The sequence below is a fragment of the Otolemur garnettii genome, unplaced genomic scaffold (genome assembly GCF_000181295.1).
Source record: "Otolemur garnettii isolate 467f Iridium unplaced genomic scaffold, OtoGar3 scaffold00091, whole genome shotgun sequence".
NCBI classification, from domain to species: domain Eukaryota; kingdom Metazoa; phylum Chordata; class Mammalia; order Primates; family Galagidae; genus Otolemur; species Otolemur garnettii.
The window spans coordinates 4,832,127-4,846,499 of record NW_003852486.1 but is presented as its reverse complement, the minus strand read 5'-3'; the positions used below and the strand labels follow the sequence as shown (position 1 = coordinate 4,846,499).

Here is a 14,373-nt window from a genome sequence, read left to right as displayed (position 1 = left end):
GGTAGAGTGCCATGGCGTCACAGCTCACAGCAACCTCTAACTCTTGGGCTCAAGCGATTCTTTTGCCTCAGCCTCCCAAGTAGCTGGGACTATAGGCCCCCGCCACAATGCTGGGCTTTTTTTGTTGTAGTAGTTGTAACTGTTGTTTGGCAAGCCTGGACCAGGTTTGAACCTGCGAACCCCGGTGTGTGTGGCTGGCACCCTAGCTGCTGAGCTACAGGCGCCAAGCCATGTTTTCTACTTTTAGTAGAGATGGAGTCTCATTCTTGCTCAGGCGGGTCTCCAACTCCTGAGCTCAAGGGATCCTCCTGCCTCAGGCTCCTAGAGTGCTGGGATTACAGGAAGGAGCCACTGTGTTGGTCTTTTGGTAGTTTTTCTTACTTCTTTCTTTCTTTTTTGTAGAGACAGAGTCTCACCCTATCACCCTTGGTAGAGTGCCATGGCGTCACATAGCTCACAGCAACCTCCAACCCCTGGGCTTAGGCGATTCTCTTGCCCCAGCCTCCTGAGAAGCTGGGACTACAGGTGCCCACCACAACACCCAACGATTCTTTGTTGCAGTTTGGCTGGGGCCAGGTTTGAAACCCCCACCCTGCCCTCAGTAGATGGGGCCAGCGCCCTACCCACTGAGCCATAGGCACTGTTCTCTTAGTTCTTTCTTTAATCTAGAATAGTCTTTACACCGTAATTCACTTTTTTTTTTTTTAAGTCCAAGTGAGTCTTTTTGGTATAGTAAAAAGAATCGTAGCTGGGAGGCCAGGTACAGTGGCTCACGTCTATAATCCTAGCACTCTGTGAGGCCAAGGCAGGTGGATTGCTTGAGCTCACTAGTTCAAGACCAGCCTGAGCCAGAGTGAGACTCTATCTCTTTTTTTTGGAGGGGGACAGAGCCTCAAGCTGTCCCCTTGGGTAGAATGCTGTGGCATCACAGCTCACAGCAACCTCCAACTCCTGGGCTCATGTGAGTCTCCTGCCTCAGAGACTCCATCTCTACTAAAAAAATGAAAAACTGAGGCAAGAGGATTCCTTGAGCTTTAGAGTTTGAGGTTGCTGTGAGCTATGACATCATGACATTCTACCAAAGGCAACAAAGTGAGACTCTGTCTCAAAAAAAAGAAAATCATAATTAAGGGGCAGAAGAGATTGAGGGGGGCTAAAGAATGAATTCTCTTGGTGACCATATTGGTTGAGTGGTGGTGGCTGAAACCAGACTGTCTTTACAGTCACCCTTTAGAAAGATGGGAAATGGATGACTTCAGGGAAGCCATGCCATTCCAGATAAATACAGAGTAAATAAATCATGGCTCTGACATGGATAGTCTAGGCCCCTCTAGACCTTGGGGCAAGGTCAGAGGTGAAGGTGCAGACATTTCCTTCCCTGAAGATCTCACCTACAGCAGCAGCAATCATGATGGCCCTTCCACACAGCCCCCTGGAGCTGCTGGGCAGCATTGCTGCTTCCTGAGCAGTGTGGGTCCAGGAGAACCTACAGGAGATCATCATGACATGAAGTGGTTTTTTTTTTTTTTTTTTTTTTAGGAGACAGTCTCACTTTGTTGCCCTCAGTAGAGTTCCATGGCGTCAAACCTCACAGGAACCTCCAGCTCTTGGGCATAGGCGATTCTCTTGCCTCAGCCTCCCAAGTAGCTGGGACTATAGGCACCCGCTACAATGCCTAGCTATTGTTTGTAGTTGTCATTATTGTTTGGCAGGCCTGGGCTGGGTTCAAATCCACCAGCTCTGGTGTATGTAGCTGGCACCCTAGCCGCTTAAGTGATAGGTGCTGAGCCTGTTAGCTCCTTTTTAATAGATGGGTAGTCAGAGCCAAAGAAGCCTCCTCTCCTCCCAGGTGGTTGGCCTCTCTATTCTGACTTTCCCAGCTCATAGTGACTGTCAAATGCAGAAGCTTTGTGACCGAGAGAAGAAACAGTGAACAGCCTTGCAGGCCTTATTCCTTCCTTCCTTTTCCTAGCTGCAGGCTTTCTTCTTGGTAGCAGATGACATCATGGATTCATCTCTCACCCGGCGGGGGAAGATCTGCTGGTATCAGAAGGTAATATGGGAGAGAAAGTAGCAGGTAGTGGGTATGAGGACAGGCCTCTGGGAGGTGGTTTCATATAGCCTGTTGGAGGTGTCTGGGGTGATGCTTCTTGGTATGAGCCTAAGTCAGAGACTGATGGCCCGTTTTCCTCCATGCCTCTCCCAGCCAGGTATAGGTCTGGATGCTGTCAATGATGCTATGCTTCTGGAAGCATGTATCTACCGCCTGTTGAAGCTCTATTGCCGGGAACAGCCCTATTACCTGAACCTGATTGAGCTCTTCCTGCAGGTGTGCTGTAGATAGGGGCCTAAGACCCAGAGGCTGCCCACAGTAGCCTTGGCTTTGTAGGACATTCTCATCTAAAAGAGGGTAGAAAGTGAGAAAGGGAGTGGTGAAGGCAAGAAAGTTTTCTCTGTCTCTGTGTGATTCGAGGAAGGGCTGGTAAAGGGCTGTGCTTGTGAATATGGGCGTGGAGCTTTAAGGACTTTTCTCTCTCCTGTTCTTTTCTGATTCTGCTCAGTTGTCAACTGGTATGGGATGTGGGACCTGGGGTGTTAGTGTTCCCCACATCTGGGGAAAGCTTGGCTCATGCGCTGCCTTCCTTTTAGAGTTCCTATCAGACTGAGATCGGGCAGACTCTGGACCTTATCACAGCCCCCCAGGGTATTGTGGATCTTGGCAGATTTACTGAAAAGAGGTGAGGGACTGTGGGAACTATGTCCCTGGGCACTGAGAATGGGGTTAGGGTAGGCACTGCCCTGCTGAGGAGTTTTATCTCCTCTCTCTACACAGGTACAAATCTATTGTCAAGTACAAGACAGCTTTCTACTCCTTCTACCTTCCTGTAGCTGCTGCCATGTACATGGTGAGTAAATTTCCTGGCCTCTCACTGCTCTGCTGACATGGACTTTTGGGCAGGAAGGCTTAGGGCAAACAGCTCAATCTGGCAGGCTTGTTGGGTGGCTGTGCAACCTTGAACAAGTCAGTCTGAGTCTGTGTTTGCACTTGTAAGATGGGGATAGAATTCCTACTTTGGGACTCTGGAGATTAACTGAGGCGAGGGGTATGAAAGTACTCAGCCTATAACCGAGGATAGAAATTCCTGCATTTGACTACAGATGGGGGTGGGAGGGGTGTTTCAGGTGAGGGGTAGTCACTGGGAGGTTTACTGTCCACCCTGACCTTGTTTCTACAAGTTTCATCCTGGAAGAAGGATCAGTGACTCCGGGACTAAGACTTGTGAGGGAAAGATATAGTCTGAGGACCTTTAGAAAGGATGTGCCTCTTATGACTCTTAGGAAGGCCCAGCCAAAAATGAGCCAGGTAAAGGCTAGACCATCAGGCAGGACTTCCTAGATCAGGGAAGCCAAGGATGGCTGCAAGGAGAAGAGGTTTAGGAGCTGCAGTAGAGCAAGGTCCTATGCAAGGAAGCAGCCAGCAAGATACAGGTGCTGCTGGGGTCTGACGTGTTAACAGCCTTCTCTCTGTAGGCAGGCATTGATGGGCAGAAGGAGCACAGTCATGCGAAGAAGATCCTGCTGGAGATGGGCGAGTTCTTTCAGATCCAGGTAGGAAAGAGCAACAGCAGAAAATGGTCACCAGCTCCCCTCTTTCTTTGCCTTGGAGCCTTGTCATCCCTCCTTTTCTGTCGCCTTGCTCAGGATGATTACCTTGATCTCTTTGGGGACCCAAATGTGACGGGCAAGGTTGGCACTGACATCCAGGACAACAAATGCAGCTGGCTGGTGGTTCAGTGTCTGCAACGGGCCACTCCAGAGCAGCGCCAGATATTGCAGGTACCCAAGAGGATAGTAGGTCCCTGAACTGATAAGAAAGGGGACAGAGGGTGGGCCTGTGGCTCAATGGGTAGGGTGCTGGCCCCCTGTACTGAGGATAGCGGGTTCAAACCAGGCCCCTGCCAAACTGCAACAAAAAAATAGCCAGGCATTGTGCTGGGCGCCTGTAGTCCCAGCTACTGGGGAGGCGGGGGCAAGAGAACTGCCTAAGCCCAGGAGTTAGAGGTTGCTGTGATAAAGTGAGATTCTGTTGGCTCGGCGCCTATAGTTCAACCGGCTAAGGCGCCAGCCACGTACACCTAAGGGGGGGGGTTCGACCCCCCTGCCTGGACCCGCCAAAACAACAATGACGGCTGCAACCAAAAAATAGCCGAGCGTTGTGGCGGGCACCTGTGGTCCCAGCTACTTGGGAGGCAGGGGCAGGAGACTCGCTTGAGCCCAGGAGTTGGAGGTTGCTGTGAGCTGTAATGCCATGGCACTCTACCCAGGGGGACAGCTTGAGGCTCTGTCTCAAAAAAAAAAAAAAGTGAGATTCTGTTTCTAAAAAAACAAAACAAAACAAAACAAAGGGGACAGAGCAGTGGGTCTCAGCCAAGAGTGATTTCAATCTAAGGAGGCATTTGACAATGTCAGCAGACTTTTTTTGGTCATTATAATCTGGGGGTGTATGCATGTGCTATAGGCATCTAGTAGGGAGAGGCCAAAGATGCTGCAAACATCATAAAAGGTACAGAACACCTCCCGGAAACAGTTATCTGGCTCAAGATGTCAATAGTGCCAAAATGGAGAAACCCTGGGGTAGAGGAAGCTAAGGTCTGAGCCAATATCTGAACATTTGGGATTGGGAAGGGGGTAAACTTGGGATCTTAGATACCTAGAGACACTTGAAAACTTATGATGTGAATGGCTGTGGAAATGTTCTGGGGTGGCTAAACCCATTTTTCTCCCTCTACCCCTTCTAGGAGAATTACGGGCAGAAGGAGGCAGAGAAGGTGGCCCGGGTGAAGACCCTGTACGAGGAGCTGGATCTCCCTGCTGTGTTCTTGCAGCATGAGGAGGACAGCTACAGCCGTCTTATGAGTCTCATTGAGCAGTTTGCGGCACCCCTGCCCCCGGCCATCTTCCTGGAGCTAGCACGCAAAATCTATAAGCGGCAAAAGTGACCTAGACACTGCAAGAATGGGGAGGAAGCTCAATAAATTATTGTGTAACCTTGTGTTTCTCTTCTTGCTGTAGCTTGGTCTGGCTCCATCCAGAATGGCACGGTGGGGGGCAGGGTGGCTGTAGGGAAGCCAGGAACCCCTGGGACCAAAAGCTAAAGATACATCCAAGCTGAAAGCGGTGACACTGGGAGACGTCAAGCGTTGGGGGCGGGGCGGGCTAGGCCACGCCCAGCGTGGAGGGGTGCGGCTGCGCAGCAACAGTGCTGTCCTATTGCCCCTCCCCTCTGTTCTGTGCCCCGCCGGGCGGGGACCGTCAGGGTCGCCGGCAAGCCAAAAGCCAGGAGCCGGTCCAGGAGGAACCTGGTGAGGAGGGCTCTCCCTGTGGTGTGGGTGGACGGACAAGGGTGAGAGCATACGGGTTGGGTAGGACAGGGGAGTAGTAAAAATAGAGGGCAGGGTGGTGGCTGAATGATGGAGGCAAATGCAGAGAATGAACAGACACCACTCTCCCAAGGGGTGAGGGCATAGATTGGAGCCCAGCGGAAAACTAGATACCCTGGAGCTGGGAGTTGACATACTGACAGCTGCTCCAGCCCCCCTCCCCCCCCATTTCCTGCATTAATCCACCAGACTCCATGTGGTGCATCCCGTCTCCCCATTTCTGGGCATCTGGGCGGGGTCTCCCTTGGTCCTTTTCTTTGGGAAGGCAGGGCCAGATTGCTGCAGAAAGGACCATTCTGTGCCCTATCCTTCCAGGCCCCTGCTCTCCCTGGGAGATCCAGAGATCAGACGCATCCTCTGACCCTCCCTTCCACTGGGGCGGGGCGGGGGTTACACTGGACTCTACCTGCAAACACTGCAGTGGAAACTGGCAGCCAGTCGATGGCGATTTGCATGCTATTTAATATCATCCAGAATAGTCAGAGTTTTCCCAGACCTGCTCCTGCCCTCAGTCACCTCAATGTCCTTCCAGCGGCTCATGTCCTTACTGGTTGGGTTTCACCACCCCTGTCTTCTAGGTCTGCACCTGTGGTTGCCAGATAGGTAGATGTGAGGGGCCCGATTCTCCTGGTTCTCTAGAGGCCATCTCATCACCGCTGGTACCATGTTGTCGCCTCAGAGGGCTTTGCTCTGCAACCTCAACCACATCCACCTCCAGCACGTCTCCCTGGGCCTGCACTTGTCCCGCCGGCCCGAGCTACGGGAGGGGCCCTTGAGCACACCCCCTCCTCCAGGAGACACCGGGGGCAAGGAGAGCAGGGGCCCGTGCAGTGGGACCCTGGTGGATGCCAATTCCAACAGCCCAGCAGTGCCCTGCAGATGCTGCCGGGAGCATGGGTCCAGCTTAGAAAACCGGCAGGACCCATCACGAGAGGAGGAGGGGGCTGCCTCTCCCTCAGACCCGGGTTGCTCCTCCTCCCTCAGCTCCTGCTCAGATCTTAGCCCAGATGAGTCCCCGGTCTCAGTCTACTCTCGGAACCTCCCCGGTGATGATGAAGCCCACCCCCAGCCCAGTATCATCCCCTTGGAGCAGGGCTCCCCACTGGCTTCAGCAGGCCCCGGCACCTGCTCCCCAGACAGCTTCTGCGGCTCTCCAGATTCCTGCTCTGGAGCATCCTCACCACCCAGCTCTAGTCTGGACTCGAACTGCAACGCCCTGACCACCTGCCAGGATCTTCCTTCCCCAAGCCTGGAGGAAGAGGATGAGAGTGGGGAGCAGGATCTCCCTATCTCTGAGCTCTTAGAAGTGGATGATGGGAAAATCGATGCTGGGAAAACGGAACCCAGTTGGAAAATTAACCCTATTTGGAAAATTGACACAGAGAAAACTGAAGGTGGATGGAAAACCACTGAAAACGATATCTGTGGTTGGGAAATCAACGAAAATACTAACTCTAGCTGGAAAAGTGAATCTGGAAAATTCAACTCTGGCTGGAAAACCAACACAGGAATCAATGATTCCGGCTCGAAAACAGATTCAAGGAAAATTGATGGGGGATGGAGAAGTGACGTCAGCGAGGAGCCGGTGCCCCACCGGACAATCACGTCCTTCCACGAGCTGGCCCAGAAGCGCAAGCGGGGCCCGGGGTTGCCCCTGCTGCCTCAGGCCAAGAAAGATCGCAGTGACTGGCTCATAGTGTTCTCTCCGGACACGGAGCTGCCCCCCACTGGCTCGCTGGGCAGCTCCTGCGCACCTACTCGGGAAGTCACCACCTTCAAGGAACTCAGATCCCGAAGCCGGGCCCCGCCCCCGCCAGTCCCGCCCCGAGACCCCCCAGCCGGCTGGGCTTTGGTCCCGCCCCGGCCTCCACCCCCGCCTGTCCCTCCCCGGAGGAAGAAGAACCGACCCGGGCTGCAGCCTATAGCGGAGGGACGGCCCGAGGAGGGCAGGGCGGGCAGCCCCGTGGCCGGCGAGGAGGCGCCCGCCGCGAAGGAACCCAGGGAGGCCCGCGCGCAGGCAGGAGTCGCAGGTAAGGGCAGCGCGACTGGGGAGGCGGGCTGCGCCGCGGCCTCTGAGCTTCGGACCGGGTTTGTCCCCTCCACCCTGTGTTTTCCGCCTCCGGCCCTTTGGCCGGGAGCGCTCTGGGAAAGGGAGACTGGGCGGATCTGGGCCGCGGGACTAACTCTTTGCTCCCTCTTTCTCCCGCCCTGCCCTGCCCCGCCTGCTGCCCGCCCCGCTACCTTCCCCCGGCCTGGTCCCGCTACCGCCGCAGCTGGCCAGCTCCGGCCCCCGCGGTCGCGGGTTTTCCGGCTCTCGGCCCACGGGCGCCCCCTGGCGGCGGGCGGGGCTGCGCGCGCGGCCGGGTCCCTGCACTTGGCGCCTCCGGCGGGGCCGCGCTCAAGGCTGCGGGGGCCGCACCTGCCGGTCCGCCTGTCCCCGGTGGGGGCCTATTCGCCGCCGCCGCGGGGAGCGCTGCCCTGCCTCGCCGGCCCCGAGCTGGCGCTGCTGCTGTCCCCGCTCTTTCCCAGAAGCAGCACCTTCCCCGCCACAGCTCCCCCGCCCCGCCAGGTACCCGCCCCCCCGCTGCCACCGCCACCACGTCCGCCGAAGGCCCCTCGCTGGACCCGGAGCCCGCCGCCTCCGCCCAGGCTACGTAAGACGGACCGGGCGAGGCTTCCCCCGTCCGCTCCCAGGTCCCTTCCGCCCTTGCCCAGCTCTGGCTACGCTCTGTCCGAGTTACCAGGCTCGGGCGGGTCCCAGCAAGTCAGCGGGTCCTCGTGGGGGCGGGGCTGCTCTGCCTGCCTCGAGCCCGCCCTCCCGGCCCCCACACTCAGGGCTCCTCGGCATCCACGCTCAGAACGCCGAGTTTGTGGGTCCGAGCGAGTCCGTAATCAGGGACTTGGGGTCATGACCTCTGTGGGAGTCCTTGGCCAGTGCGGGTCTGGCCCCGCTTTGTTCGGGAAGGGCGCTGGCGGAGCTCCCTGGAATTCCGGGCGCCAGAGGCCAAGCCGTCCCTATAGCCCTCCTGCGGCGTGTAAGGGGCTCCCTCCACGCGAGGCTGCGGGGTGCCTCAGTGTCCCCTTCCTAGGGCTTCCGAGCCTTCCGAGCCTTCCGAGCCTGGGGTCTTGCCTCCCTCTGTCTCTCCTCCTTTTCTGTCGGTCTGTTTGTCCATTGGTCCAGGTTCCCACGTGCTCCTCAGGCCTCCAGGGGCAGGGCGGGGGCGGGGCGTCGGGTGTCCCTCCCCCCTTGCCTGGGCGCAACCCGTTCTAAAGGTCCAGCCTGTCTCTTTGTGGGACTTTCGGGACCCAGGAGGTGGGAGCTGCGGCCTGAGGGGGAAAAATGGAGCGGGGTGGGGGCCAGAGAGTGCTGGGGTTCCGGCTCTCCTCTCCCCAAGACCCTTCAGGACAGGGGGGCTGCAGACCCGCAGGAGGTTACCTGTACGGGAGCCCGGAGTCAGTGGAGTGACCCCTTGTCACCGCGCGCTACCTTCCTTACCCTAGTCCGTGGTTCCTGGTCGTTCGCCGGTGTCCCCGGGGCTCAGCGAATGTGGATGGCAGAAGCCCAGAGCGGAACTGGCCAGCTACAGGAGCAGAAGAAAGGTGCGACGCCCTGATGCCCGGCTTCTCCTCCTTCGCAGTCTCCCTGCGTACCCCGGTGTGTGGGGTGGGGGCGGCTCTGAGGCGTCTTCCCTCCCCGCCCGCCCAGGTCTCCTGGTCGCCGTCAGCGCCTCGGTGGACAAAATCATCTCACACTTTGGGGCTGCGCGGAACTTGGTTCAGAAGGTGAAGGCGGCAGGGAGGGGGGCTTCCAGGGCCCAGGGACAGTGGGCGGAGGTGGGTGGAGGCATCACCGGACACAACCGCATCGCCGCCTCCAGGCCCAGCTGGGGGACAGTCGGCTGAGCCCGGATGTGGGGCACCTGGTGCTGACCACTCTCTGCCCAGCGCTCCACGCCCTGGTGGCAGATGGGCTGAAGCCTTTTCGGAAGGATCTCATCACCGGGCAGCGCAGGAGCAGCCCCTGGAGCGTGGTCGAGGCGTCAGTGAAGCCAGGTGAGCTAGGAGGGCGGGGACCGGACGTGGCAGGGCTGGAGCCTGCTGACCACGCCCCACCCTGTCCACAGGCTCCGGCAGCCGTGCCCTCGGAGCCCTGTACAGCCAGGTCAGCCGCCTGGCCCCGCTGAGCAGCAGCCGCAGCCGCTTCCACGCCTTTATCCTGGGCCTCCTCAAGTGAGTGGCGATCTTTCCTCCCACTGCCCCTCCTTTGACCTGGGGAGCTCAGCTGCTTTGTGGGTGGGGACACAGTAGTGGTGCCCCATGTCTCCAGGAGATTGCCCTCTCCCAGTGTCATCTGCAGCCCTGAACTTTCGTTCTTTCCCCCCCAGCACTAAGCAGCTGGAGCTGTGGTTTTCCAGTCTCCAGGAAGATGCAGGTCAGAGGCTCAGATGGGAGGGATGGTGGTTGCTGGGTTGGGACAGGGATCGCTTCTGCTGGTTTCTACCTGTGCCAGAATGGAGTTAATCCCGATCTCTAATCTTACTCCTCTTCTGCTTACATGTCTTCTAAAAGTCTCATTGCCCATAGGAAGACCCTGAGCCTTGCTTGGCCTCTGCTCTCTGCCTTGACCTTGAGATCCAAGTTCTCCCTGGTCTAGTCAGCAGTCTAGTCCTTGCTGCCCCAGGACCTGCCAATAATGCAGCTCCCCCAACTGGAGCAGGCCTCCTGCTCTCCTCCTCCTCCTCACTAACTTGCATTCAGCCTAGCCTGTGAGTCCTTCCTCTGTGAGGCCTCACACCCTGTTTGGGAGTGTCCCTGTGCTGCCTGCCTCCTCCTCTCTGGCCTTTGCACTGTTACTCAGCTCCTGTCACTGTTGTACTTGTGTCTTCCTTTCTAGGCTAGGTTCCACACAGGCAGGGGAGTATCCCACCATGTCCCTTCTTTCCCTGTCCCAGTGCCCAGCACAGAGTGAGGCCTAGGAGTGCAGATGTGGGCATGGGGTGGGGTTCTCCAGGCCTGGGCCCAGGCCTAGGGCAGGAGCTGAGGTTGGCCTGCTCTTTTCCAGGCTTGCTGTCCCTCCTGTACCTCCCCACAGGATTCTTCTCCCTGGCCTGCAGTGGCTGTCCCTCTCTGTCCACAGAGTTGCTGCTCCTGCTGCAGCCATTGTCAGTGCTCACTTTCCACCTGGACCTCCTTTTCGAGCACCACCACCACCTGGCCCTGGGCCCAACCCAGGCACCTGTGCCCCCAGGCCCACCTCCAGCCCTGCAGCAGACGGTGCAGGCTGTGCTGCACTGGGGCGGGCGTTTGGCTCAGAGTCTTCGGGGTGCTCCTAGGGAGGCTGCTCCAGGCTCCTTGGTACCCCCAAGCCCTCCCACACCTGGCAGCTGGTGGGAGCAGCTGACCCATGCCTCTCGGGTCTATGCCTCTGGGGGCACGGAGGTCTTCTCTCTTCCCCGGTGGGGACTTGGACGTCATGGAACTGCCACCAAAGTTGCACAGGAGAGACCCCCACCTGCAGAGGAAACAGTGCCAGGCGGAGGCGTGTGGCTGGGGAGGCTGTTTGGAGTGCCTGGGGGCCCTGCAGAGAATGAGAGTGGAGTTCTGAAGTCCAGGTAGTAGGCTGCCTTGTCCCTTCTGTTACCTGACTCCCTTTCATTCTCCCAGGGCCTCACCTGAAACCCTTTGTTATTTGGTAGTGCCCTCATGGAGATAGTCTGTCTTTCCACAGCTGGGAGCTAGAAAGGGTTACAAATGGTTGGGATTTAATGGTTACCAAGTGCCTACATGTTTTCAGTTTTGTCTTTTGGCCCTCAGGGTTTAAAATACAGTCATCCCTTGACATCTGTAGGGAATTGGTTCTAGAACCCCTGCTCTTGTGACACCCACACATGGGCATGTATCAGTCACCCTGCAGGGCCTGGTTTGCAGAAAGTCAGCCTTCAGGATACGTTGGTTTTGCACCTCAAGAATACTGTATTTCTGATCTGTGTTTGGTTGAAAAAAGCTCACATATAAGTGAACCCATGCAGTTCAAACACACGTTGTTTCAGGGCCAACTGTATTTACTATCTGGCCCTTTACAAAAAAGAAACAACTTGCTGACCCTGTTCTAGGGCTTGACCATTGGTGGCTCTTTAGTAGCTTCAGGTATGCTAGTGAATTGGATTTCTGTGAGCTGCATAGACCCTGCTGATTCTATACATTCCATGTGACTTTTGGTCTTGTAGACCTTTGTTGTCATCTCCTTAGCCACCCTAAAGGTACCTATGTCTCACAACAGCCACTCTGCTCTCAGCAGTGACCAACCCTGACCCCTGGAACATGGTTGGGGCCCCTCAGCCTTTCCCTCTCTCCAGACTCCTGAGTTCTTGAGTTTTGAGGTGGGTGACCTCTGTTGACCCTATGTGCTTTCTTTCAGGAGGCCATCTAGCTGGTTGCCCCCAACAGTAAGTGTGTTGGCTCTGGTGAGACGGGGGCCAGCTTCTGAGACTCCTCCTGGAGAGCTGAAAGCCTTGGTGCCCAGCACAGTGCAGACCCACAGGTCAGGAGGGTGGGAGACTGAGCCAGTGAAGACTGTGTGTGGGTTTATGTGCATTCCTATCTTCACAAAGCAGGTGGCAGGTAGTGTGAGAGACCTGACCTTAGTTTGCATTGCATCTTTGCTGTTGTTATTGGTGTGACCCCAATTTCTGTGAGCCTTAGTTCCTTTCTCTATAAAATGATGATACTTTGTAATACCTTTGTTATAGTTGTTGTGAAGACTAAATATTATACTTTTTTTTTTTTGGAGATAGAGTCTCAAGCTGTCACCGTGGGTAGAGTGCCATGGCGTCATAGCTCACAGCAACCTCCAATTCTTGGTCTTAAGTGATCCTCTTGCCTCAGTTTTTCTGTTTTTAGTAGAGACAGGGTCTTGCTCTTGCTCAGGCTGGTCTCCAACTTGTGAGCTCAAGCAATCCACTTGCCTCAGCCTCCCAGAGTGCTAGCATTACAGGTGTGACCTAATGTGCCCAGCCTTTTTTTTTTAAAAAAAAAAAAACTTTGTCACCTCAGTAGAATACCATGGCATCACAGCTCACAGCACCTCCAACTGTTGCCTCAGCCTCCTGAGTAGCTGGGATTATAGGTGCCCGCCACACGCCCAGCTATTTTTTGTTGCAGTTTGGCCAGGTTCAAACCTGCCACCGTCGGTATATGGGGCTGGCGCCCTAACCACTGAGCCACAGGCACCACCCCCAGCCTTTTTTTTTTTCCCTTGAGACAGAGTTTCACTCTGTTGCCCTGGAAAGAGTGCCGCCATAGCATCATAGCTCATAGCCACCTCAAATTTCTGGGCTAAAGCAATCCTGCCTCAGTCTCCTAAGTAGCTGGGACTACAGGTGCCCGCCACAATGCCCAGCTATTTTTTATTTATTCATTTATTTTTTAAATTCAGATTTTTTTTCTTATTTATTTATGTATTTTATTTATTTTTTGTTTTTGGTTGGGGCTGGGTTTGAACCTACCACCTCCGGTATATGGGGCCAGAGCCCTACTCCTTTGAGCCACAGGCACTGCCCGCCCAGCTATTTTAGCTATTTTTTAGAGATGAGATCTTGATCTGGCTCAGGCTGGTCTTGAAACTATGAGCTCAGGTGATCCTCCCACCTCAGCCTCCCATGTGCTGGGATTACAGGTATGAGCCACCGTGCCCGACTAAGTTTTCTATTTTTAGTAGAAATGGGGTCTTAGTCTTGTTCAGGCTGATCTTGAACTCCTGAGCTCAACCAATCCATCTGCCAGATTGCTAAGATTACAGGTGTGAGCTCCCATGCCTGGTCTGATTAAACATTTTATAAAAGCATTTGGTACATAGTAGGTACTCTGAGGTGGTCTTTTGTTATTATGTGTACACGGAGGGATTGTATATCCACTTATTGGAGTCTTCTAATCTGGCACCAGGGGCTGCTCTTACTTTGGGGTCCTATTTCTTTTGGATTATTTTAGTTCATTGAATTAAGCATCTTGATTTTTTTCATACTGAGCAGTATTTTTCAAATTTAGTAATGTGTTGCTGATAGATGGAGATACATTCTGATAAATGCCCTGAGGCGACTTCATGGTTTTGTGTACATCACAGAGAGTAGTTAACCCCCATCATGTGGGGCAGCCTCCTATCCTGTAGGCTGTGTGGCATTGCCTGCTGCTCCTTGCCTAGAAGTCTATACAGTGTTTATGAGTACTGTAAGCATCTGTGAGATAGTGGTAAGTAAGCATGTGTGTATCTAAACTTCGAAAAAGTTGGCTCGGTGCTTGTGGCTCAAGTGGCTAAGGCACCAGCCACATACACCTAAGGTGGCGGGTTTGAATCCAGCCCAGGCCTGCCAAAACAACAATGACGGCTGCAACCAAAAAAATAGGCAGGTGTTGGGGTGGGCCCCTGTGGTCCCAGCTACTTGGGAGGCTGAGGCAGGAGACTCGCTTGAGCCCAGGAGTTGGGGGTTGCTGTGAGCTGTGATGCCACAGCACTCTACCCAGGGGGATAGCTTGAGGCTCTGTCTCAAAAAAAAAAAGAAAAAGTTATGGTTAAAAATATGATGTTAGGCCTAGTGTGGTGATGGCTCACTCCTGTAATTCCAGCACTCTGGGAGGATCTCTTCAAGACCAGCCTGAACGAGAGCAAGACCCCGTCTCTAAAAAATAGCTGGGTGTGTCTCGGTACCTGTAGCACAGTGGTTATGGTGCCAGCCACGTACACTGAGGGTGGTGGGTTTGACCTGGCCCAGGACAGCTAAACAACTGTAACAAAAAAAATAGGTGGATGCCTGTAGTCCTAGCTAATTGGGAGGCTGAGGCAAGAGAATCTCTTGAGCCCAAGAGTTTGAGGTTGCTGAGAGCTGTGACACTACAGCACTCTACCAAGGGCGACATAGTGAGACTCTGTCTCAAAAAA

The 14,373-nt window shown here is 55.0% G+C and overlaps 2 protein-coding genes across 5 annotated transcripts in view; both read left to right on the top strand.

Annotated features, from left to right (window-relative positions):
- The window catches only part of FDPS (farnesyl diphosphate synthase), a 10,700-nt gene extending 5,647 nt beyond the window's left edge, over positions 1–5,053 (top strand). For both annotated transcript variants that reach the window (XM_003795282.2, XM_003795283.3), the window contains 7 exons: positions 1,973–2,053; positions 2,207–2,329; positions 2,650–2,738; positions 2,834–2,906; positions 3,532–3,609; positions 3,703–3,837; positions 4,800–5,053. In XM_003795282.2, coding sequence (XP_003795330.1) covers positions 1,973–2,053; positions 2,207–2,329; positions 2,650–2,738; positions 2,834–2,906; positions 3,532–3,609; positions 3,703–3,837; positions 4,800–5,000 — 780 coding nt within the window. In that variant the 3' untranslated portion in view covers positions 5,001–5,053. The remainder of the gene's footprint in view (positions 1–1,972; positions 2,054–2,206; positions 2,330–2,649; positions 2,739–2,833; positions 2,907–3,531; positions 3,610–3,702; positions 3,838–4,799) is intronic.
- An 820-nt stretch (positions 5,054–5,873) lies between these two features.
- The window catches only part of RUSC1 (RUN and SH3 domain containing 1), an 11,638-nt gene continuing 3,138 nt past the window's right edge, over positions 5,874–14,373 (top strand). The window contains exons 1-9 of one of the 3 annotated variants that reach the window (XM_023516475.1): positions 5,874–7,471; positions 7,715–8,095; positions 8,943–9,041; positions 9,148–9,224; positions 9,320–9,494; positions 9,566–9,671; positions 9,827–9,873; positions 10,504–11,053; positions 11,860–11,982. In XM_023516475.1, coding sequence (XP_023372243.1) covers positions 6,106–7,471; positions 7,715–8,095; positions 8,943–9,041; positions 9,148–9,224; positions 9,320–9,494; positions 9,566–9,671; positions 9,827–9,873; positions 10,504–11,053; positions 11,860–11,982 — 2,924 coding nt within the window. In that variant the 5' untranslated portion in view covers positions 5,874–6,105. Of the gene's footprint in view, positions 7,472–7,714; positions 8,096–8,732; positions 8,755–8,828; positions 9,042–9,147; positions 9,225–9,319; positions 9,495–9,565; positions 9,672–9,826; positions 9,874–10,503; positions 11,054–11,859; positions 11,983–14,373 lie in introns of those variants that run through there. The other 2 variants (XM_023516473.1, XM_012808604.2) reach the window with 2 other exon arrangements.